The sequence below is a fragment of the Balaenoptera musculus genome, chromosome 6 (assembly GCF_009873245.2).
Source record: "Balaenoptera musculus isolate JJ_BM4_2016_0621 chromosome 6, mBalMus1.pri.v3, whole genome shotgun sequence".
Classification (NCBI taxonomy): Eukaryota; Metazoa; Chordata; class Mammalia; order Artiodactyla; family Balaenopteridae; genus Balaenoptera; species Balaenoptera musculus.
The window spans coordinates 46,047,032-46,072,543 of NC_045790.1; the positions used below are offsets into that span (position 1 = coordinate 46,047,032).

General features: G+C 41.8%; 2 protein-coding genes across 2 annotated transcripts; both read left to right on the forward strand.

Moving 5' to 3' along the window:
* The first annotated feature begins 9,430 nt into the window (after positions 1-9,430).
* LOC118896961 (interferon omega-1-like) lies at positions 9,431-10,179 on the forward strand. Its single transcript, XM_036855626.1, has one exon. It carries the CDS (start codon positions 9,496-9,498, stop codon positions 10,177-10,179), a length of 684 nt encoding a protein of 227 aa, XP_036711521.1. The 5' UTR covers positions 9,431-9,495.
* Positions 10,180-20,435: 10,256 nt separating this feature from the next.
* Positions 20,436-20,948, forward strand: LOC118897343 (interferon alpha-13-like). Its single transcript, XM_036856467.1, has one exon. It carries the CDS (start codon positions 20,436-20,438, stop codon positions 20,946-20,948), a length of 513 nt encoding a protein of 170 aa, XP_036712362.1.
* The last annotated feature ends 4,564 nt before the right edge of the window (positions 20,949-25,512 follow it).

A 25,512-nucleotide genomic window follows, 5' to 3' on the forward strand; every position in this document is an offset into this window, starting at 1 on the left:
GCTTCTCCTCTGTCCTTGGACGCGGGGTATCCTCCTTGGTGAAGTCCAGGGTCTTCCTGTCAATGATTGTCCAGCAGCCAGTGGTGATTCTGGTGCTCTCGCAAGAGGGAGTGAGAGCACGTCCTTCTACTCCGCCATCTTGGTTAATCTCTGCTTTTTTTCTTTAAAAAAGAAACACCAAGACTGAACATGCAACCTGATTAAAGAATGTGTGTTACAATTCCTTGACCCGTCATTACGATTTTCACGTTAAAAATAAAAATAGACTTCCTCTAGCCAGGTCGTGTGTTGCCCTCAGGACCTAGAGGTGAACATAACTAATCCAATTCTGCTTCGGGTAACTTTGATTTTCTTTTTTTTTTTTTTTAGAGGAAAGTAACCTAAAAACCATCATCAGTTAATACAGGGACTTCCCTGGTGGTCCAGTGGTTAAGACTCTGCTCTCCCAATACAGGGGGCCCGGCTTCCATCCCTGGTCAGGGAACTAGATCCTGCATGCCGCAACTAAGAGCCCACATGCCGCAAGCAACTAAAAGATCCTGAATGCTGCAATCAAAGATCCTGAATGCCGCAATGAAGATCCTGCACGCAGCAATGAAGATCCCGTGTGCCGCAACTAAGACCTGGCGCAGCCAAATAAATAAATAAATATTTTTTAAAAATCAGTTAATTCACGGTTAAATTTAATTATTTTTAAAATAGTACTAATTTGTAGTAGAAATTAATATCAGTTAAATGCGCTGCTACAGTGAGAAGGCGGGAAAAGGGAACTCCCCCAGCAGAAGGTGGATCATGTCATGCGAGGATATAGAAATTAAAGCAGTAGATATTACCTATAGTCAACTAGTAGACATTTCAGTGCAAATGTCCATTGGATACTGGAGATGGCAATTTATAAGCAATTCCATGAAGTGTAAAGCATGGAACAGAAGAAGTGATCAAATAGGAGGAGAGTATCAAATGAGAAAAGGACTGAAAATTGAATCCTATGACCTTAACCTTAAAAGGGAGGGAACGCCACAAAGGAAAGCAAGGGGAATGGCCATATGTTAACAGAACAAGAGAGAGTGGTGAGAAGACCATGTTTGAAAGACTGAAACTGCTTAGAAGATTCAATGCATTCGTGAAAACGTAGATAGAAAGTGCTCCTACATTGGGAAAAGAGATGGCATTGCCCATTTAGTGAGAGCTTGTTTGGTAGAATTAATCAGCAGAAACCATAGTGGAGAAGGTGGAAGGATGAATAAGAGAAGGGAATGAGAATATATACAGAAAATAGGTTTGAGATATTTGCCATCTGAATTGGAGGAGAGACATAGGGTGGAACCTAGAATGGATGTGGATTATTTTTTTCTCTGCATTGTTTTCCCTTTTTGAAATATTTTTTGCTTCTGAAGCGATTTCATGGATTTGATGTATTGAAAACTCATATCAATGTTCAAGATTTGATTTACTTTAAATCCTGACATTTAATCACTTACAGTGATAATGTATCATTATCTTGATGAATATGATGTTGAATGTCAGTAAGCTGCTCTGCGCTTGAAACCATCCACTACAAGGGAAACAGATAGGACTGACCTTAGTGAGAGCTGATTTGCTGAAATTAATCAGCAGAACCCATACTGGAGCAAGTGGAAGGGTAACAAGAGAAGAACTTCCATTGTCATTATTTCACCTGGGGAGTCACTTTACTTCTTTCACTCTCATCATAGTCAGACTTGCATTTGTTTTCCTTTTACCTCAGTACATCAAATGCAAGGACAGCTTTCCAAGAAAGTTGAATGGAGAAGCCAATCAATGATGTATTGAACATTATGGAAAATCATGGTATGGGCTCTTTATGTTTCCATTTTTGCTTCCCTCTTAAGCTACTCAACTCAAGATGATAAAGAAAGTAATTCAGTAGTAGCAAGACAACCCCTGCCCAGAAAAATACTAAATGAACAAGAACGTAAAACATTACAAAGACTCTGACACCAGGAAAGCAGAGAAGGCTAATTTTATCTAGCATCCTATGCCCTACATTTTCACCACCCTGCGTCTTCACTGTGAGATGGAGAAGGATGAACCAAGAGGCTCAGTAGAAATGTACTGGATCATCTAATGATGCTTAATAATTACTTCAATATAAGGTTCTGATGCGAGGTCAGTAGAAGCTTCTGATGGGAGGTCTAATGGAAAATCTAAGAATACTCTTTGTTAATAATTATTTGGAGTAATTATCATGAACTCTGTACTAATGATACAATGGTGAACAAGATATAGACCTGTCTCCTATGGTGGTTACTTGTCAAACAGGTCTAATAAATCTATTTTCAAGAAGACCAATCCCAAAGGATAAGCCAGCTTGGCTGATATGGAAAATAAAGAGGGCAGAAACAGAGCCCAGGACTAGAAGTAAACACAGTCAACCTCCTAGCAAGATAAATGTAAATCCTCACCCTAAAGGCCAATTTACCTCAGTTCCTTTTACCCCATACATCATGTTCAACTTTCAACAGAAACTTACCATACTAAAAGGTGAAAAACACAGTTTGAAGAGACAGAGCAAGTATCAGAACTAGACTCATATACAGTAGAGATTTAGAAATGATCAGACCAGGAGTCCAAATGATAGTGATTAAAGTGCAAAGGGCTCTAATGTAGTCACCTATTTATTCTTCTACTTTATCTCAGTCATACTATGTATGGTATTTAAAATAGTTTTGTTCATATAATATCATGTTCAACTTTATACTGTATTCAATATAATAAAATATGTTTACCTCTATATTGTTTCAAATTATTTTCTTGTTTAATTTATGAAACTCTCCCCCAGATGACATCTGGAATTTTTTTATTCTTGCAAAAAGAAGTAGCTTTAGTTTGCAAGGCATACTGAAACATGGATGATAAATTCTACTCATCATTCTCATCATTCATTTATTTCAGTGGTTTATATTTTACTTTATTTTTTAAAATTTTATTTATTTTTCGCCATGCTGGGTCTTTGTTGCTGTGTGCAGGCTTTCTCTAGCTGTGGCGAGCACGGGCTACTCTTCGTTGTGATGCGAGGGCTTCTCATTGCGATAGCTTCTCTTGTTGTGCAGCACGGGTTTCAGTAGTTGCGGCACATGGGCTCAGTAGTTGTGGCACATGGGCTCTAGTTTATGCGGGCTTCAGTAGTTGTGGCGCATGGGCTCAGTAGTTGTGGCTCACGGGCTCTAGAGCGCAGGCTCAGTAGTTGTGGCCCATGGGCTTAGTTGCTCCGTGGCATGTGGGATCTACCCGGACCAGGGATCGAACCCGTGTCCCCTGCGATGGCAGGTGGATTCTTAACCACTGCACCAGCAGGGAAGTCCCAGGTTATATTTTAAAACTTCATATTTCTATATCGGATATATGATAGTTCTGAGAATACAGAGGTGAAAAAGAAAATGCCAAACCTATTCTTCTGGAGAGTTCAGTTTGGAAGAGATAAAAGATATAAAAACAGTAATCATGCTAAATTATTTCAATTAAGTTTCCTATTACAATCAGAGATAGTGAAAAGGGGATTCTCTCACCAGAATCTGGAATGAAGCATCTCAAGAAGGGGAGAAAGCAGATGGACTCTATAAAGTGGCCAAGAAACATCTAAAGACAGACTTCCCACTGGTAGCAGCATATGTGGATGTCGTTCCTTAGGAGTAGAGCGTAGAACGAGATGATGACCGAAAGTTCATGAGGACCTTCAACTTTTAAGAGGGAGAAAGAGAAGGAGAGTCTGCAGAGGGCACAAAGGTGGAGTAGCCAGTGCACTTAGGAGTCAACCAGGGAAAAATGATCTTCAGAAAGCACCAAAGAAGAAAACAAAGGGCTTGAGAATTACAGAGGATGGAAGTTAAATAATTATTTATATGTGATATGGGTTTCTGCATTGAGTCTAGATTCTGCCAGGACACATGTATGATGCTGGGGAATCACTTAACTTCCCTGAGCCTCAGTTTCCTCAAATATAAAGTAGGGAAACTATTCCTAGAGTTGTATTGAATATTAGGCCAACCAGGATATTTCAGAACACTTAGCAGAGTATCATCCACAGAGTGAGGGCTAAACAGGTAGTGTGTTGTTTCCTATATTTTTCATATAGGTCTAAATGGGAATAATGAATTCTCCTCCCCCTCTCTCTGTCACTGACTGCAAAACAATGACAGCCTAAAAAACAGAACTGGGAGAAAGTGTGTCATCAATTGTATGTAACTTTATATATAATACTATACATATATGGTACATATATAGGAATACATAGTATAAAATATGCTACATATAAAATATACCATACATCTATCTGCTGATTCTGATACATGGCACAATTCCCCTTCCTCTCTGTTTTCCTGGATCCCATTCTTTCACTAAAATATCACAAGCATTCAGTTCCTCCCAGCGTAGAAATCCATAGTGTACTTTCCCCATTCACTCTGCATTAAGCTGTACTGCCCATTCATACAGCTGTTTCCTTCTCCATTAGGGTTTCTGGCTGTCAATTTCCCCTTAAGACTACAAAGCCACCAATGGAAAGCAGAAGCTGAGTGAAAGTTCTAGGTTTGTCAGAAACTCTCATATGGCTCCACCCTCTCCGCCTGCCAAGCACTGCAGGTCCAGACCGTCCAGGCTCCCAGAGAAACACAGCGAATACATGGCACCCTGCCCAACAATGAACAATGGTGGAGAATCCAGGAGCTCACCTGTGCCTCTACTTGCGCACTTCCACGTGCTGACTGCACTAGGAGGAACTCACCTGCTTCAGGACTCTTATTCGTTCAAAAAGCCCAAAGCGCAGGAAACATGGAGTTGAAAGGCAGCAGCAGCTTGAGAACTTGGAAGGAGAACAGAGATGTTGAAAGCGTTCACTGGAACAGCGGCAGGTCCTCAGGACATGGAAGGACACAGATGAGCTGCACTGAGGCAAGTGTTTCTCCAGAACATTCCTTTTCAGAGAAGAAAAGATTGAGGTGCGTGCGATAGCACAGAGTTCTCCCAGAAGGACGTGGCCACTAGCAGTGTCCCCAGCACTGATACCACAGCAGCCTGCAGAGTCTTGGAAGGGACAAGGGTTACCTCAGTGCCAGCTGCAAACTTGTGTCGTCCTTAGGACCCAGCAAGTTGTCACAGAGCAGGGAAGGATATTCCTGGGGACAATGCAATCCAAGAAATTTCGTACATTCCATCATGATGTCTTTGCCCCTTTGAAAGACAAACAAAATAAAACATGCTTGAATAGAAGGGACACAGGCAGGGATTTTAATATATTTAGCAACAACTGGGGTAGAGCCTTTCCAGCAGGGCAGGTATCAGCAACATGCACACTGGAAGGTCACAATTTCTAAAAGCAACACAGAGCTAAGTGGAAATTCATTTATTTAATTTAGGCAATTTGGAAAGAGGGCACTGATGGATCAATCATCTTTCTGTTCTTTCCAGTTGGTGCATACAGCACTGAGTAGGTATTTTAAAGTCAGAAGGACATTTAAAGTACATTTAGAGGTTTGGAAACCTTCCTAAGGATTAGGGTCCTAAAACAAGCAGAAACCATTCCTATATTACTGCTAAAAACATCATTTTATTAACAAATGATTTTTTAAATAATAGTTTTATTTCAATTCTTCAGTATTATCTTATGATGTTTTCATGGGCTGAGGCTAGAAATTTAAATAAAGACAACTGTACAAGGCCATGAGGGTGACTCTGGAGTTTAAGCCAGACTCTCCCTGCTAAGGAGCCCTTTAAAAACCTTCACTGCTTCTGTCTAGGAAGCACGTATGCTCTTCCGTCTTGGTCATACATAAGGCCTCTTCGGTACCCACATCTTAACCAATAGTTGGAACAATAAAGAGCAGAGATTCTTATTTGGACTCTATCAGTAAACAAAAGGATGTCCAGTCTGGACTGTAGGTGAGAAATGGAGGTGTCTTCATTGAGAATGAGAACAGCAGGCTGACCTGAGGAGATCTTCTGGGAAATCAGTGAGGTCCTTGTTGACTGGAAACAAATGACAACATAAGAGCTGGGAGTTCAGTTGTTTGGGAGGACTTACTGAGGACTATAGCCTGGAGGACAGCCTCTCAGTCAGCTCTGACGAACTGCTCCAAGGACATAATGGGGACGTCAGTATATACGTGATTGTGGTGAAGGGGATACGTGCAATCAAGGACACATCTTGGTAGAAGGTTGCTGCTAGTCATGAGGCGCATTTGTCACTATTCATGATTTTAGTGCTTTTCTAAGTATGAGAAGTGGCAAAAAATTGGATTCACAGAATTTTCTCAGGAAGTTATCTAACTCTCTGCAGGCCTATTCTGTCAGTTTTCCCAGAGCAGAGAGTGCCCCATTCCTGATCTCCACCCTGAACTCCTGTCAGGGCGTGTTGGGGTCAGGGACTGCTGTGGCTAATGACTTTATTCTTGTAGAACCAGATGGTGAGTGACTTTTTAGTTGTCATCCTGAAGGAGAAACGTCAGAGCTCACATGGCTAGAAATTGTTAGGTGCTTTTTTTTTTTTTCTTAAACTCACAAGAAAACTCAAGCGTTAAAAATACATAGATTCCAGGGGTCAGCTCCTCTAGGGTTAATAAAGTTATTTTACTATATTTCATGGAAGAAATCACTCACGAAATCTTAGACTTGGCGCTGCGTGGCTTGTGTGATCTCAGTTCCCCCACCGGGGATTGAATCCGGGCCACAGCACTGAGAGTGCCGGATCGTAACCACTAGGCCAGTAGGAAACTTCCTTCTTTTTTTCTTCCAATAGGCAGAAAAATCTATTCCCTTCTAACTACTTAATAGTGATTTTGTCTATTTTGATTAGAACCTAAAGTCAGTTCAGTTGACTCAGACCATACCCCATGTAGCCCTACAAAACCATAGACAGTAACCCTTTGGCACCTGAAGTGGAATAAGGGTCCTTTGTCATCTCACTGTCCTCTGTCTGCTTATTTTGTTGGTTCCTAAATATCATGTTCATGTGCAGCCTTCACTTTCTTTAATGGGCGCTTTCAGACAAATCATTGTAAACACCCTAAGGTTTGCCCTTGTATCTTTGGTACATTTGGAACAGTTCATTGGTCCAGATTTATATTTCTCTCCAGTTGTATAAGTGAGTTTGATCCAAATAGGGTTATTGAGAGGGTTGAGTTAATTTTTTTTTCTACTTTTTGGCTGCGCCACGGGGCATGCGAGATCTTAGTTCCCCGACCAGGGATCGAACCCGTGCCTCCTGAAGTGGAAGCTCGGTGTCTTAACTACTGGACTGCCAGGGAAGTCCCTAAATTTTAAAGAACTTAGAAAGTGGCTAGTCCATTAGTAGCAAGCAATAAAATTCAGTTATTACTTTTTAATATGACGATTACTATTAACCAGATAAGATCAGGATCTTTTGGAATCATCTAATTCCCTTCCTTTAATTCTAGTTTTCTTAAAGTACCCTTCTCATTGCCTGAGTGGATCCATCACCCAGACGGATGCTCAGCAAGACTGATCTTGCTCATCCTCCCAGACAGGGTTAGTGTTCTAGCAACTGGGGTTCTGGTTGCCAGTCACTTGTGAGCTGGTGGGTGTGACTTCTTTCCTCTCTCCTCAAAACTGATCATACATGGATTAAATGAAGGAAAAATGAGGGAGCTGGTCTTGCGAAGCTGAAGGCAGTCAACTGACCCAGGACTTGGTCTTTTCTGAGCTTCTGGCAGAAGCAAGCATGTTCCTGCCTTTCTATTTGTCACATTGGCCTCATCCTTCTCCTCTGACATAGCCTCGTCCCCAACTGTGCTGCCCTGAAGTTTGCTAACTTAGACTCTGTCATTGTGTCAGGGGAAAATCACTTCCCTTCTTTCACATTCATGACATTCAGACTCACATTTGTTTTCTTTTTGCCCACAAGACAGCTGTCGAATTTTACTTTCTAGGACAGTTGCAGTGATAAACAAAAAATCTAAAGTTTGAAAATGATAGAGACTGGAGCCCCTTTGCCTTTCTTTACCTCCCTTTATTGTTCTTACCTCATCATGAATTAGAACTAATGCAGGAGCAGCAAGACAAATCTTGTCCAGTAAGTCGCTAAGTGAATATAAGTTACAAAAACTTTAAATGAAAAATTACACACAAGTAAAGGAAAGAAGGCGATTTCTCTCTGACCTAATCCTGGGCCTCGCTGCCCTGCATTCTCAGAGGGAGACAGAGACAGAGGAAGGGAGAAGCCCAGTGGCATCAACTGACTGAATGAACAACTGAACCTCACTGGTTTCTGTGACATAACCTTTAATGAGAGACAACACCATCGCTGAATTCTCTGCCCCCAGCTCAGAAACTTTGAGCATAACAAGTGTTGACTAGTTTTAGTAAAAGAGTTGAGTAATAAAATTTGTATTTGGCAAAATAAACATTATGTGTCTACTCAGGGTGAAATGATTAGAATTGGGTGATTCCTCCACCTCCTTAGAGAAAACACACTTTTGCTCTCAGCATCTGAGGGCTGCTGACACTTCTGATACCTGAGGACACGGGTCAGGAGGGGAGGAGGTCACCACTGAGGACTAGGGTCCTTCACACAAACACTCCAGGGGCAAGGGTGAGGGTCCTGGAAGATGAATTATTTTCCCAACAAATAAACAAGCCCCTTCACAGCAAAGAGATTTTACAGTCCTCGGGATGTGGTGAGCCTGCCCTCAGGGAGGGAGTCCAGGATGTTAGGAAGGGGACTCTGTCACTCTAGAGGAGAGGGTGTGACTAGATGTGATCTCTCCCTTGTGAGTGAGGTGCTGCTGGGGAAATACAATTCTCTTGGAATTAGGACCTCCACACCCATATTCTCCTGAAAAGAACCAGGATTCATGGTGGGGGTATTGGCCCAGCCTGTGGAGGACTATAGGTCTCCAGTAAGAAAATGGTGGAAAGAAAGGACAATATCTATAATAGTCCTCGTGGTCCCTGAAGCATGACCACATGGACATGAAGGAACATGTTCTAGAAGGAAAGGAAACATGGGAGAAGCTCATGGACTCGTAATAATCAGCTTCTTCTCTAAGTCAAACACTAAACAAAACCCATCTTTTGTTTCAAAGAGCTTATGCCAGAGTGATCTGGTAAATCCCTAAGCAAATACAGAAACCATACGGCTGAGAGAGCCTACCTTCCTATGTAAAGTAAGAGGTAAAAATGGAACCTAAGATCAGGGCTAAAAATTTGTTCCTGGAACAGAGAAGACCAACATTTATGCATGAAAGAGATATAGAATGTGTGTATTTAGAAACCTACATCACTTCTGACTTTAAGACAAAAACCTTTCTCATTTGATTAATAAATATCCATTTGGATGGGCACATCTGAAATTACAGGAAAATTAAACTTCTTGCAAAATTAATAGTTTAGAATGATGACATCTTCGTAGACCATACTGAGAATACATAAGTGAAAATCAAAAAAGGAAGTAAAAGTGTATAGAAATGTTTAGAAAATGAAAATTATTGTGTTCCCTATTTAATGGCCTTGCTTAGAAAGAATGTCATCAGAGAACCTACCCGCAAGTTTCCTCCAGACGACTGTCTCAGCCAGGCCAGCAGCAGCCTCATTTGCCCCATGGCCTTCGTGCTCTCTCTACTGACCGCCCTGCTGCTGTTCAGCTACGGCCCTGGTGGATCTCTGGGCTGCGACCTGTCTCAGAACCACGTGCGGATTAGCAGGAGGAACTTCATGCTTCTGGGCCAGATGAGGAGAATACCCCCTCACTTCTGTCTGAAGGATAGAAAAGACTTCGGTTTCCCCCAGGACACGGTGGATGGCAGCCAGCTCCCGAAGGCCCAGGCCACCTCTGTCCTCCACGAGATGCTCCAGCAGATCTTCCGCCTCTTCCACACAGAGCGCTCCTCTGCCGCCTGGGACACCTCCCTCCTGGACAAACTCCACGCTGGACTCCATCAGCAGCTGGAGGACCTGGACGCCTGCTTGGTGCAGGCGATGGGAGAGGAAGAATCTGCCCTGGCAGTGACGGGCCCTACACTGGCCGTGAAGAGGTACTTCCAGGGAATCCATCTCTACCTGAAAGAGAAGAAATACAGTGACTGTGCCTGGGAAATTGTCAGAGTGGAAATCATGAGATCCTTGTCTTCATCAACCACCTTGCAAGAAAGGATAAGAATTATGGATAGAGACCTGGGGTCACCTTGAAATGATTCTCATTGACTAAGATGCCATATCACCCTTGCACATATGTGTTTGGTCATTTCAGAAGGCTCTTATTTCAATTTTAATCACAGAATTCATTGTATTAATTCAGCTAATACTTTGTCAGTAGTAATAAGCAAGTATATGTTAAAATTATTCAGCTTCAGGGGCATCAGCCCCTAAGCAATGACTACCCTGTTATTTATTTATTCTGTTTATTTGTTTATTTATTTATTTATTTCTGTATCTTATTTTTATATTTTCATATAAATATATTTATACTTAACACTGTATTAAAATTTAGAAAATATTCACCTTTCCATTTCATTAAATTTGCGTTGTTTTATTTATTAAATTCTTATGAGAGAAAACTTCTTGAGATTTTTAAGTTCTGAAACCTACATTCTTATTTTTTTCTATGTAAATTTATTTCAGACTAGTATTTGTCCATTTTGTCCTTTGGAACAGTCCTACCACTTTCATTGCAGGAAATGCTTGTCAAAAGGTGGAATTCCATGGAATTGAGGGAAGTCCTGGAAATTATGCAGAATCGTTAGTCCTGATGTCATAGGTGTAACTGATTTATACCCACCAGGAAAGAGTGGTCGGTGCAAATACCTGTGGGAAGGAGTCATCTCCTTCAGGGTAGCTGGTGACATATGGTGTTGACTGCCGATCCTGGCACCTTCCTCCCGCCTTCTCCCCAGTCCTGCTTTACTGAACCATTCTTCCCTTATACATACCTTCAGTCCCTCCAACTCACTGACCAGCCACAGAGCTGCTCTGGTTCTGTGCATGTTTCCAGCTTCAAGTTTTCTGTTAGAGTGAAAGCCATAGGAAGAGAGCACAAGTGAAAGGAGAGTTCTAGGATTTTCAAAACCTCTGTGAGAAGGAGCCAGGGTTCATGGCACTGGATCCCAGCTCTGCTATTAATAGCAGTGTGACCTTGACAAATAACACAAACACTAAGCTCCCTAGTTTCCTCATCTTTAATATGGGGACAATAGTAGTATTTTTTCATAGGATTATTCTCAGGATTCAATGAGTAAATATACACAAGAGGCATAAAAGTGTGCCTGTCAGAAATAAGCAGGACTGTTAGAGTCACAGAGTGGCTACCCTCGGGGAGGAGAAGGAGAGCTGCTCTGAGGTAGCAACTGGAAGGCAACATAAGAAACGTGCTACGTCCTGGGCAAAATCTATTACTTTTAACGTGGGTGCTAGTTTCACAATGTATTCAGTGTGTGAAATTTCCCTGTGCTGTTATGTTGAAGATACTTGCAATTTCTGTGTATTATACTTCTTTTTTAAAAAATAAATTTATTTGTTTATTTACATTTTATGTTTGGCTGCATTGGGTCTTCGTTGCGGCGAGTGGGGGCTACTCTTCCTTGTGGTGTGCAGTGGCCTCTCATTGCAGTGGTTTCTCTTGTCACGAAGCATGGACTCTAGGCGCGCAGGCTTCAGTCGTTGTGGCTCGCGGGCTCTAGAGCGCAGGCTCAGTAGTTGTGGCGCACGGGCTTAGTTGCTCCACGGCATGTGAGATCTTCCCAGACCAGGGCTTGAACCCGTGTCCCCTACATTGGCAGGCGGATTCTTAACCACTCTGCCACCAGGGAAGTCCTTGTGTATTATACTTCTGAAAGATTTTCTGCGAATTAGTAAAAATTCTTTGAGAAAGAAGGATCAGTAGAAAATACTTGGATCTATTTTAAAAATGAATAATATGGAAATAACAGAGACCTCAAATAATGCAAAAAGTCACAAACATTTTTCATTAATAATGTTTGTTGCTTCTTTAGTATGAGAAAGGCACAAAATAGCTCCTGAACTCTTTCATTTTTTGGTCTTTCAGCAGCAACACAGAAGCAGGAAGAAAAAAGCAGGAGCTATGAAAGGTAAGGTTCTGCTCTCTAATCCTGGGCCCTCCCGGGTTTGATCTTAGTTCTCTTTTCCATACAGTCCCAGGCCTATAATTGCTGGCAATGTCGCCTCCTACAGCCTGTACTCTCAGAAAATAATGGCCCCCCAGAGGAGAGACTCAGAGCAAGAGAGCAAAGAAGTCAGGACCCGTGACACTTCTAACCCACGCTCTGCTCGTCCATGTGAAAGCTGGGCCATGGCACTTACCCACCAAGTGACAGTGTGAGACGTGGTGGAACAATGACTGTTTTGGTGGCAAAATTTTGGGTAATGACTCGGACAAGTTAACCTCCCTAAGTTTCATAGTCTGTGTCTGGGAGAGTCCCAGGATTGTTGTGATGATTGCCTGGGGCAATGTGTGTGAAAGAGCTTTAAAATGACACCGCTCTACACACATGGACCTTACTATTAGTGTCACTGAACCTCCGACCTCGAATTCTAGTTCCTGGGCATTAATCTTGAAAGAATCTCTTCCCAATGGAACAGTCTACTCAGCATGTTCCACTCTCTCTTTGCTTCCACTCTCGCTGGACACACCCAGGCTCCTATTTTTGGTTTGCAGAGCTCACCTGAAAGGCACTCATGTGACACCAGCCCCACCCTCTCTTCAGAAAGGTGATTCATATCTTCTGTCATCTCAGGCATCCCTCTTGCTAGCTGGCCCTGTGGAATTCCAGGGTCCTAGTCCAGCAAGAGGCTGACACGAGGGAGTCCCATTGGGAACAGAATATGGAAGGAAGCCTTGGGGTAAGGCATCTTCTGGAAACAAAATGGTCTCTCTCAAAAACAGCAAAGTTCATTCTTCACAAGTAAATTGTTTCTTCTAAAAAAGAGTGTTTTCTTTTGTCTCTGCTGCATTTGGGGGAAGGATGCAGTAGTCCGGGAACTGGGTTTAGAGAAAAGAAGAGGTTCTCCAGTTCTGATTGAGAGCTGACTTTGAGTGTTTGAGGCAGAGGAAGGTTAGGGAGGGAGTCTGACAGTGGCCTTGCACACCCTCTACCATCTCAGCCGCCTTCATTTGTGTCAGGATGAATACAGCCCTTCAAAAAAGCAAATACAAAAGCATAGGAACTTGAAAAATACTGAGGGGCTTTACAAATTGAGAAAATCCATTAAAGAACGAGTCTCAGGAACTGGACTTCCCAGTCCTTCCCCTTCTCCATCATGATACTGATCTGTAAACAGCCATGGGTTGGAATGTTTGGGGTTACACAGGCACATAGATTCCCAAATGTCCCAATCAGCCTCTAGGAACAGAGAAAAGAAACTTCACATACTCCCCAAAACAGCACTGGAATTTGGCATTCCTGAGGTCTCAAGTTCAGAAAGAAATGGAACAAACCAGAGGACCCCAAATATTTTGATGGAGAATAACTTTCATCTAACTCCAAGGCCTTCTTGCATCCTGATGAAAGCTGGGCAAAGCAGCTCAGCTCCCCAGTTCTCAATTTAGCCTTAATGAAAGTGTACAACTGAGGACTTTTCGCCTTTCCTTTCTCATGGGACAGGCTCTGGAGTAGCAGGGACGCAGAACTCCTGGCCATGTTTGTGGTTGAGCAAGCAGGGACAAGAGGAGGCCAAAGGGGAGGCAGAGCAGTATAGGGTCTTAGCAAACCTGGGAGTGGAACAGCATAGTCTTATCAGGCTTAGGAAAGGGATCTCCATCTGCATCAGGTACCGTACCCAGCTCACTCTCCAGCTACACTTCTTATTCCCACCCAGTATCCTGCACACTGTTAGGGACATCATTGGTCCTCAGAGTTGTTAATAAAAGGGATAAATGTAATAAGCTGAACATACTTGTGCCAGTAAAACTGTCTGAAAATGACAGTCTTGCTGCATCTTCTCTTGTGGGTTACTCTTGTCTTCTCAGGTGACCAGTAAATTTGTTAGCTCGGCATCTCCTTAGTCTTCCTTCAACTTCATGCATGATTTAGGGCAATTGTTTTCTTTTTCCGATAGTACAGTTTTCTCAGCTTTAGAATAGGGATAATGAGACTACTATATTCCATTCAACATACCATCGCATGTTATGTGCTCTATATAATGAGAATATAATAAGTCATAAAGTTATCTTAAGTGAGCAGATTATTTAAAGCACCAGGGACATATTAAACATAGCAATGATAGTTGTTATTGTGACAGGTATGCACAAAGGAGTAAAAGCCATTATTTCATGTCCACTGAAAGGACACAAATTTTTTTAAGATTTTTTTTGATGTGGACCATTTTTAAAGTCTTTATTGAATTTGTTACAGTATTGCTTCTGTTTTTTTATGTTTTGGTTTTTTGGCCCTGAAGCATGTGGGATCTTAGCTCCCCAACGAGGGATCGAACCCACACCCCCTGCATTGGAAGGTGAAGTCTTAACCACTGGACCGCCAGGGAAGTCCCCAAAAGATATTGATATAATGCCATATTTGTGCCTTACTGAGCTCATAATCTTGTTATGTAAAAATTCTACCTCTGTGAATTAAAATAGGATCATCTTTTTAAGTATTGTGCAAAGCATACACACAAATTTTTAAATTCTACTAGCAAATGAAATACTCTCACGGATGTACCAAACACTAGATTACAAATACCTATGGATCTCTAGTGGGCATCAAAACAAAATGCAATCAGTGCATTGGCACAGAGATATTTATCAATATTAAGTAGAAAGTAATATATTAAGTTTAAATTTACATCATGCTGAAATTAAAAGCATTTTGATGCAAACAGATTACAAATTTTTATGCAACTTATCCATATAAAATGACATTTTGAAGAAGTGAATAACACTCTCCAATGAAAAACCCTGATTATATATATAAAGCTGAATGCTTAATCTATTAAGCCTTAAGGGTCTTCTAAGACCCTTGCTTAAAACAAATGAGAGGAAAAAAATATTTTGAAAATTGAGATTAATTTCTTAAAATACTTACTAGGTCATAAGATATTGCCAATAAGCTACATCTTACTGAGGTTAGAGATCAATGTGAAGCAGCCTTGGCTGACAGGTCCGAAGCATCAGATACTTGTTATTACACCCGCCATTTTAAAGGCTGACCTTCATCTGGTCTCTGTGTCACCACCATCGTCTGCTTTTCTGCTCCTCCTCCTCTCCTTTCTTTGTTGACTCCACACTCTCACCTTAGGGAATTGGTGTTCCTCAAAGATCTATGCTAGTCCCACCCTTCATCCTCTCTGCACATATAGTCTCAACCTCCCAAATAGTTCCAAACATCATCTCTATGACTGTTGACTTCCATATGCATGTCTTTACCCAGGTTCACATCTCCAAACAAATGTCATTAGCTCCAAACCCTCATATTTACCTGCTACTCTAGATGATCTCCATACATGGCCAAAACTGACCATCATGCAATTACCTGGCAAACTCCTGCAGACCCCTGGAATGCCAGCTTACCAACTGCTCTTGCAGAAGCTTTCTCTGATCCATGCAAGCCCACATACTCCCAGGAACCTGTACTTTCCCTGTCACAGCATTAGCATTCCTTTAATTGAACACCTAGTTACCCATATCTCCACCAGACTGCAAGCTCTGTGACAGCAGGCAATGTGTCTACTATTTTCATTGTACCTGGCACCCACCACAGTGCCAAAAATACAAGGGATATTCACACTTCTTTGTTGAAGTTTAAATTCCATGATTCTATAATATATTTCACAGTTTATTGATCATGCAACTGCTGAAACTGAATCAGCAACCATTAGACATGCTTTCTCTGAGAAACAACAAGTAAAAGAGAATAGCTCCAGCTGCTATAACCTGTCATAATGCCTTGTGCATCTCCTTCACATCTTAGGGTTTCAAGCTAATTTTTTACTCTTTAAAGCCTGTCTTCTCTGACAGAGTGCTCCATTAAGAAAGTAATATCTTTGTTTTTATCTACCAATATATTAAAAAACACAAGTAAAATCCTGAAAGCAGAGATACTTCAAAATATTTTAAGAACCAATGAAATGAATAAAACTATTTATGATCCTTTTGGATTTTAAGGCAGATTAAAGGTTTAAGGACACTGCTTTTATTTAAGAGTATGAGTTAAACCTAACACTTAAAATATACCTTTTGCACCCCCAAAGCAAAGGAAAATAAGACACAAAGCTGACCATATCATAATATGAAGAATAAATTTGGTAAATATAACAATCATCATAGAGAAATAAATTCTAATTATTACAAATTAAAAATAAATTTTCTGTCCATTCAAAAGTATTGTTTCCACTTACTATTGAAAACAATGTGCTGAGATGACTCAATGCATTTACAACTGAATCAGAAGAAAAGTCATTGAACTGAGCGAATATTGACGCGCTTGAGGCCACCTCTAAGCAGAGAAGACTCCATTGTAGAAGACTGGGTCCAGGTCTCCTTTTCCCACTCCTGGGTTCTCTGAGGTTGAACATACAGGGAAAGCACACTCTGATTTTCACGCCTTAACTTCCACTCTCATATTGTCCTGGGCACAGCAGCTATGGACTTTCTTTTCAGATCGAGCCTGGTCCTTTGGAAGGAGTTCTTCAAAGTCAGGCTGGAGCCCTCATTGACCAGGAGGGTCTTTTCCTCCCCATCTCCTGCACCAAACGAGTCTCCAGATCTTCCCACTGTTGATCAAGCCCAGTGAGGAATTTCAGCTGTTTGTGCTAAAGATGAAGGAGAAGTGCTGTATCATCTCATGGAAAATGAGGCGGCCTGAGCGTTTTGGAACTGGCTGTCAGCCAGCTGGTGCTGATGCAACCTGAAAACCTTCTTGTCCTTCAGGCAGGAAAACAAAGAAGATTCTCCCTGTTAGGGGCAGGACTGTGAGGGTCTCCTGCTTTGGCAGGCCGTGGTTCGGGGCTGGTCACAGCTAAGGGTGCAGACAGGGCTGGAGAACATCATCCTGGGTGTCAGCAGTGAGGAGGGTGGCAGGCCCCGCTGAGCCTGGTGATGCAGGTGTCTGGCTGTGGGAGCCTGTATCCAGCTGCTCTGAGTACCTGCCTGCAAAGGAGATTCTTAAATAGGCCAGGATTGTCATTTCTCTACTTATCCCAGTGTTGTTCCCATGTTTTTGCAATTTGTCTTCCATTTATGAGCAACATAGAATGTCACAACTTCAATTCTTCTTTTATTGCACTGGAAATTAAACACACTCCTGGAACATGAAAGAGTATCAATCCAATAGGATGTATTCATCTAAATGAGACCCAAGGTTGAAATAAAAACCTGAGTCTCAATATATCTCTTTTTCAATTCTAATGAGAATACTTAGAGGTTTGACCCTGTACTCTATTTTGCCACTTCTTAAATTGCACCAAACTACAACTAGCCTCACCTCTCTGCATTTTCCTCTAAAGGGACTGATACATTAGATTTAAATTCTTCCACATTTCTTTACAGGACCATAGCTCACGTTTTCTGACAGTTTACAGATAATGGTGACATAAAAATGAACAGCAAGGGTGAATTCATGCAGTTCTCTTCATTCTGTCACCAGAAATGTTCTGACTGCACATATATGTGACAATGCGCTTGGCAATGTGGATTCCAGGAAAGTAAGGCAGGGATGGTGACTGCCCTCCAGGGAGCAGGGAGGACAGACTTCAGAGGCAGGATTAGGATGAAGGCAGCACCGCGTGCTCAGTGCAGCTGAGGGCCAGTGCTCAGAGCTGATGAAGAGGAGGGCCTGGGAGCAGCAGAAAGCTCCACTCTGACCAAAATCTGGGGCTCCTGAATTTAAATGACATCAGATTTTCACTTCCTCTTTTAAAAAATGGAGACAACTTTAGTTGTGGTCACACAAGACATTGCCTAGATCAAATAAAATAAAGTTTGCCAAGTATAGGCTGAGAATTTGAACAGAGTGAAAGATAGCAGCCTTTTGTATTAATATAACAAATGGTAACCTGTATAGTCCACCCTCAGCCCAGCCAAGAGAAGCTCTGACTACAGGTTCCTTAACCCTCAGGGGTCTGCATGTTGAGGCCCCCAAATGCAAACTCTAGGAGAGGGATTGCCTGTCGGCCTGCGAAGGAGTAGAGACCTAGTCTCTACCCTTAGAGCAGGGCCCGGTACATTAAGGAGAACTCCTACGGCATCTGAAGCTCTTTGCAGCATCTAAGAAAGTGTTTTGACCTCCTCCCCCCCCCCCACACACACACACAAAAAAAGGCTGCTTTGTGACTACTATAAATGAGATAAATAGTCCTTTTCCTCACCTTATTTTGTTTCAGACCACCTCTGGTGTTAATTTTTAAGACACAGATTAAATTATACTTTCAAAACAAACACATAACCTCAGAGAAAAAGAGATCAGATTTCTGGTTACCATAGCCAAGGGGGTGTGAGTTGAGAAAATCAGATGAAGGCAGTCAAAAGGGTTTTTTCTTCCTTAAAAAAAAGACATTAAAATAATGTTGTAGAGACCAGGAAAATGGTTAGAAATATATATATGGGGGAGAGAGTGATGAGAAGTAAAGCATTCCTAGATTTTCAGCCATGGAACAGCACAATACTCTAATTCAAAAGCTATTTCCTGGGTTAGCATTAGGGCAATGTTAAGCTGGTACTTCTCTTAAGCACGAATGGTAAGAAGTCACCAAATCTAAGTCATCAAGATAAAGGATGTTTTAATGCAATGTTTTAAAATGAAAATTAATACCAAAATATGCACGAGGAACAAAATATAAAAATTTTAAGTAAAGAAATGAAGTTGACCTCCATTTGCATGGCCCTGACAGTCTTACAAAGTAAGCCTTCATGATGTAAATGAAATTTGGGCAAATTCCACTTAGTGTATAAAATTCTTACTACAGAAAAATGAAAAAGTCTGACCTGCTAAATGTCCTCAGTTGCTTGTACACACCAACCCTTCTTTCTAACCATATAGTCAAGGTGAGGTCCTGGGAAAGACATTTCAGGAACATGAGTTAAAAATCAGTTAAGACTATCACGGGGTCATTAGAAATTGTCAAACATGGTAATTCCCTCAATTAAAAACAAGTGGAAAAGTAATCTTGAAAGTATTAATGAGTTGGCTTCCATTAAAGGTAGAAAAGTAAAACTGCATTAAACACTTGGGATTTCCCTGGTGGCGCAGTGATTAAGAATCCACCTGCCTACGCAGGGCACACGGGTTTGATCCCTGGTCTAGGAAGGTCCCACATGCCTTGGAGCAACTAAGTCCATGTGCTGCTGCTACTGAGCCTGTGCTCTGGAGCCCGCGAGCCGCAAATACTGAGCCTGCGCGCCCAGAGCCTGTGCTCCTCAAGAGAAGCCACCGCAATGAGAAGCCCGCGCACCGCAACAAAGACTGAACCCAGCCTAAAACAAATAAACCCAGCCTAAAATAAATAAACCCAGCCTAAAATAAACAAATAATTAATTATATTAAATACTTTAGTATAAAGACAATAGTTTAAATAAAGTTTAATAAAATGCTCTATTTTAATATGAAAATATATTTTCATATTCTATGCTTAATATTGAAAATATTTTAACATAAATTTATTATAAAAATATGAAACATTTAAAATATTTAATTTAAATATGATATGAATTAAGTTAAATATAAAATTAATTTTAAAATATAAAAAATAAAATGCTGTGAGTGTTTTAATATTCCTACTTTTCAGATAGTCAGTACTTTCTCCCTCACTTTAACGCTGTATCCTTGAAAGACACCATGAAGTCGCAGAGCATCTACAGGGGCGCTCAGCTCCCGCGTCCTCGGCCCCGGTGGTGGCCGCGCTCCGACTCACCCGCAGGGCGGCCCCAACATCGTCCTGGCGTCCCATCGCCGCCGCCGCGTTCCCTTTTCTCTGAGCCTTCGCTGCCTCGCGCCAGAAACGAGCCCGAATCTGTAAACTCGGCTCCCCTTTCTCTGAGGCTGGGAATCGCTCTGATTCCCCACCTCAGACCGCTCAGAAAAAGGCTTCTTTCCCCAAAATTGCCTCGCTCAAGTTTCTGTGAGAAAATAAAGCGCAAAACTCAGGGGAAGCCCCGAAAATGCAAGGTTCCGGTTCCCAACCAGACAAAAATGTCGCTGGCCAGGCCGCGACAAGGCTTCCTCTTCAACACTCGGCACCGAGGAAACGAAGGTGTTTCGCGCGCTATGCTGACTATTAAAGCAGCCTCAGAGACTACGTTTCGCCCTGTCTCTCGAACCGCAGGAGACAACCGCAGACTGCAAACTCAGCAGTCGGCGTTTCCCAAACAAACCCTGCGCCCTCTACCGGCCGCCTAGGGAAGGACGCTGTCCACAGTTCCAGGGAAGGAAGCTGCCCACTAATTGTTTGGCGGTGCCCGCGCGCCCCCTGGCGGCCATCTAGTGAATCACTCATTCTCAATGGCCCAGATCTATTTGCTAGTGGCAGGAGTGATGCTCTGCTCCATCCCTGCTTGCTCTCTTGGCTGGAACTTGCCTAGAAGCCATAGCCAGGAAAACAAGGAAGTCTTCCAACATTTGAAACAGATGCAAAGGATCCCCTCTCAGTGGTGCCTAAAGGACAGAACCGACTTCAAATGTCCTTGGAAAAGAGAGAATATCACCCCAATCCAGATGTCTCAAGGCACCTGTCACCACCATCTGATGCTCCAGCAGATCTTCAACCTCTTCGCCACGGAGGACAGCCGTGCTGCCTGGAACAACACCCTCCTCGATAAACTTCTCTCCAGCCTTCATCTGAGGCTGCACCGACTGGAGCAGCTGAAAAAAGACAATCTAGATTGTCGAGATTTGGGACTGGCTGCCCGGGAGTATTTCCACGGAATCCATGTCTACCTGAAGGCAAAGGAATACAGCCCCTGTGCCTGGGAGGTTGTCAGAGTGGAAATTGAAAGGTGCCTTTCCCTTATGTAAGAATCCTCAAAGAAATGTCAACAAATACAGAATATTTTTTATACTCGTGACACTTTTCATTCAATTACATTAGTGTTCAAGTCCAAAGCAACCTCGACTTGTGTTTCCTCACAGGCTGAAAAATGTCTGAAATGAAAATCATGATTTTAAAAAAGGTTTTGACAGAAGAACACAATCTCGTTTCTTTTTTTCTTTTTAAAATATTTATTTAATTAAATTAATTTATTTATTTATGGCTGTGTTGGGTCTTCGTTTCTGTGCGAGGGCTTTCTCTCTAGTTGCGGCAAGTGGGGGCCACTCTTCATCGCGGTGAGCGGGCCTCTCATTATCGCGGCCTCTCCCGCTGCGGAGCACAGGCTCCAGACGCGCAGGCTCAGCAATTGTGGCTCACGGGCCTAGTTTCTCCACGGCATGTGGGATCTTCCCAGACCAGGGCTCGAACCCGTGTCCCCTGCATTAGCAGACAGATTCTCAACCACTGCGCCACCAGGGAAGCCCCAATCTCTTTTCTTGTATGAATAATTTTATACCATAATTTGAAAGATCACTTTAAGTTTTGGGAGGGGTATTTGCTATTTCCAACATATGAAGTATAGAAAGGTTTTTTGGATAGTGTGGTGTTAAGAGATATTTGTCAGTTAACTTAATGCTGACTGCTGTAACAGGTAAACAGAATGCTGTCAGGAATTTGATCATAATAGAGTCTTATCTTTCCCTGGTATAAGAACACAAGGCAGGCATTCCTGATCAGATGGATGTTCTAAGTTGCTCTCCAAAGAGTGATTCGGGGACATGGGTACCCCCTGTTTTGTGGATTTTTCCATCATCAACAGGTGACTCCAAATTTTTCTGCGGTACTTGAGTCTATTCTACTCAGTGGGAAAGGGGAAATAGTCTGGTGCATCACATGGGAGGTTTTCAAGGGCCAGAACCATACAGGGCAAGAGCACTTCTGCTCACATTACATGGCCTGGATTTATCCTTGTGGAAATCTCACTGCAACGAAGTTGGGAAATTATTGGATGATTAATGGACGAGGAGACAAGTTCAGTGCATAAGACCACTTTTCATCTTTACACTATTTGTCCTAATGAAGTTCTGGGTGTGGGTGGAGAGGAACAACTAATGTTCTTGCTTGCACACACTCCGTTAAAAAACAATCTGACCCACAGAGAAAGAGAAATATCGTTTATATGTGGAATCTAAAAAAATGATACAAATGAACTTATTTACAAAACAGAAACGGACTCACAGACTAACAGAACAAACTTATGGTTACCGGGGAGAAGGGTGTGTGGGAGGGATAGTTGGGGAGTTTGGGATTGACATAAACACACTGCTATATTTGGGATGGATGGCCAACAGGGACCTACTGTGTAGCACAGGGAACTCTGCTCAGTATTATGTGGCAACCTAGATGGGAGGGGAGTTTGAGAAAGAATGGATGCATGTATGCGTGTGGCTGAATCACTTTGCTGTACACCTGAGGCTAGCACAGCATTGTTAATCAGATATACTCCAGTATGAAATAAAAAGTTAAAAAAACTCTCATCCTCTAGTTCTGCCTTAAAAGAAAGAAAACAGTCAAGTTTGGATGTTTATTCTCAGACTCAGTGGTATTATGATTTCATGTATTTTTATTGTTCATTTGCTGAAATAAAGAAAACTAAAAAACAACACACCCACAATCAGAGCCAAATTCTTATTCCACAAGTTCAGCTTGGGGAAGATGACACGGATGTCACTCAGAGTTCACAGCACCATAGACTGTTTGAAAGAAGCATTCAAGTTGATGCCCAAAGGCATAGCCTACGAGGAAAATATCCACGAATGTAGACACAAGTTGTTTCCTTATTGCCCGAGGTAGACGAGAAAAGTATGATCAGGCAGCTCCTTGCAAGTACTTGAGGATGACTGAAGAAAAAGGGGAGAGCGACTCTCCCATTTGCGTCCAGGCCCGTGATTCTCATCCTGCTCTTCTAAGTATTGAAAATGCAAACTTGAAGAAGAAAATATTCCTGCAAATGATCTTTAAAAAAATATCTCACACAATATTCCATTATCACTTCCGTTGTAGAACCACGAAGAATTTACAAAGTCTCTGTAGATTATCGTCCTCTTATATCATATCTATCTAATATATGTTGGTATTGTTCCTTCTCCTATTACTATCATCACTGGTCCCTTCATGAGTATGGATTGAGCTCTGGAAATGATAGGGACTGGACTAGCTGTCTAGGAAACGGGGTTGGGTAAGATGGTGTCTCTCGCTTTAGGTATTTTACAGACTCCTGGGACGTATTCTGAGGACACAGTAAGTCAGGTCATGTCTTAATATTTGGGCTTCTTCAACAAAAGAGCATAGACTGGGTAGTTTGTAAAGAGTAGAAATGTATTGCTCACAGCTCCAGAGTCTGGAAATCCAAGATCTGGCTGTCAGCGTGGTCCAGTTCTGGTGAGAGCCTGCTTCACGTCTCACACTGCAGAGTTCTCCTTGTATCATCATACAGCAGGAGAGGGAGGCATTTATCTCTGACCTCTTTGATAAGGGCACTAATTCCATTCGTGAGGCCTCCATCTTCACACCCTAATCAAGTCCTAAAGGGCCCGTCACCTGATACCATCACTTTGGGGGTTAGGACTCCCAAATACGAATTTTGTGGGGACGGAAACATTCAGACCAGAAAGGGCATTGAAGGCTACATGTCTTGGCATCCAGAAGAGACAATATATTCATGTAAATAAAGAAGAATGAGCAATTTATCAGGCCAAAAGAGCAGACCGAGGACTCAGAATCCAAACTCTTGATTTTCAACCTGCAGTAATGCTTTAATTATTATGTGTCAAAATTTGGAAATCAAACTGAAATGGACCCCATCGTCCCTTGGAAGGGAATGAAGACACAGGATGAAAATGATCGTTCATCAGTCTTTGTAAGGAGTCTCCAAAGAATCTCAGTATATAGGTAGTCATTGCCACATCTGTAAAGATCCACCGAAGAGTAATGCGGTTAATTGTCTGGTTGCTGTGACCTGTGTGAATCAGGGAGAGTCTGAGTTCAGATACGTGGCTCTGTATGTGACACCAAGCTGGTTATATTCTGTCAGGACCTAGTAGAGGACAAATTAGCGACGAGGCCATCCTCCTGAGTTTAATAGAGTGCCGGGCAAAGGCTGAAAATTGTGCTGCTCTTACAACTTGAATCCCCAGGGCCATATGCACCTTAAAGGGAAGAGAATCCTAGTGGTTTTAGCAACAAACTCAGTAGGCATGACTGATACCAGTAGGAATAGAGTGGAACTACTATCCACTGTCTATTATAATCATGGCAAATATGACCGTGATAAATGAAAATAGCTTGGTCATTCGTAACTGCCTTCCATTAGAAGGAAAACATCTGAGAAACCGCCTTGGTTAAAATGACTTGTGGCGTGATTACACTGGGCCTGGTGCCGAGGATACCACAGAGAATACGACAGAGCCCAGTTGCTACAGAGCTGATTTGCCAAAGATGGTCACATACCTATTATTTATTGAAAGATCGGAATTGGAGAGGGCTGAGGCCACAGAACATCCACTGCAAAATAAAAGAATTCATGATCAGAGTTGAAAGTTAATTCTTTCCATGATACCAATCAATATTTATCCAGTTCTCAATTAATTACAAAGATGGTTTCTTTTGTTTGAAAAGAATAGGCTTGGATTGGAACCTTGGACAGTCCTTTGGGGAATCTGAAATTCAGTGCAAAAATACAGAGAAAGATTCAAATTGATGATGATTCCTAGATCATGCATTCTCATTGGGGAGCAGATTGCTCCCATGGGTGCAAACATTAGTTCTTAGGGGTGCGAACAAATCTCAGCTACTACAATGGTGGGTGGCACTCCAAAGCTCAACTCTATCCAGCAAAATCTCATTCCTTTGTATTCATTGTTCTCTTTGGGTTTTCTTGTGTATGAGATGAGAGGCATTGACATTGAGTACATGGAAGATACACAATATGCAGGATCAGTGCTACAAGCTCTGGTGGCTTGATGTTTCATTAGAGGACTTTCTCTCCATCATATGCTTGAACTCAAAGTCATAATGTGAGAGGTGGCCTTTGCTTACTTACGAGCTGTCCTTGTCTCTCTTGTGGATTTTGCTTATGTTTGAGCCTCAGTGTGATGTGGGCATCGGGAATTAAACACAAATAGGTTGTATTTTATTATTTAATTCTAAAAAAGTTACCTAGGAGATCAATAATTACGTCTAGTCCTAAAGAGAAAAAGTTGTTGACAATATCTAGATGAATATCTAGCAGCTAGTGAAGTTAGAAATCATGTTATGATATGAATCAAAAGTAATAATTACCTAAAAATAAATGTTAAGAAAATCATTTAAATTTTCAATGGTTTTAGCAGTTTTGATAGATTTTTAAATATATCTATACATTGGTATTCTTAGGAAGTATTTGTATAAATTTTTATTGAATATGTAATTTGATACATTCCTATTTATTAAATAAATGTATTACATTCAAAGTCATTCTGCACAATTAACCAAAATGTTAAATTAATTGCA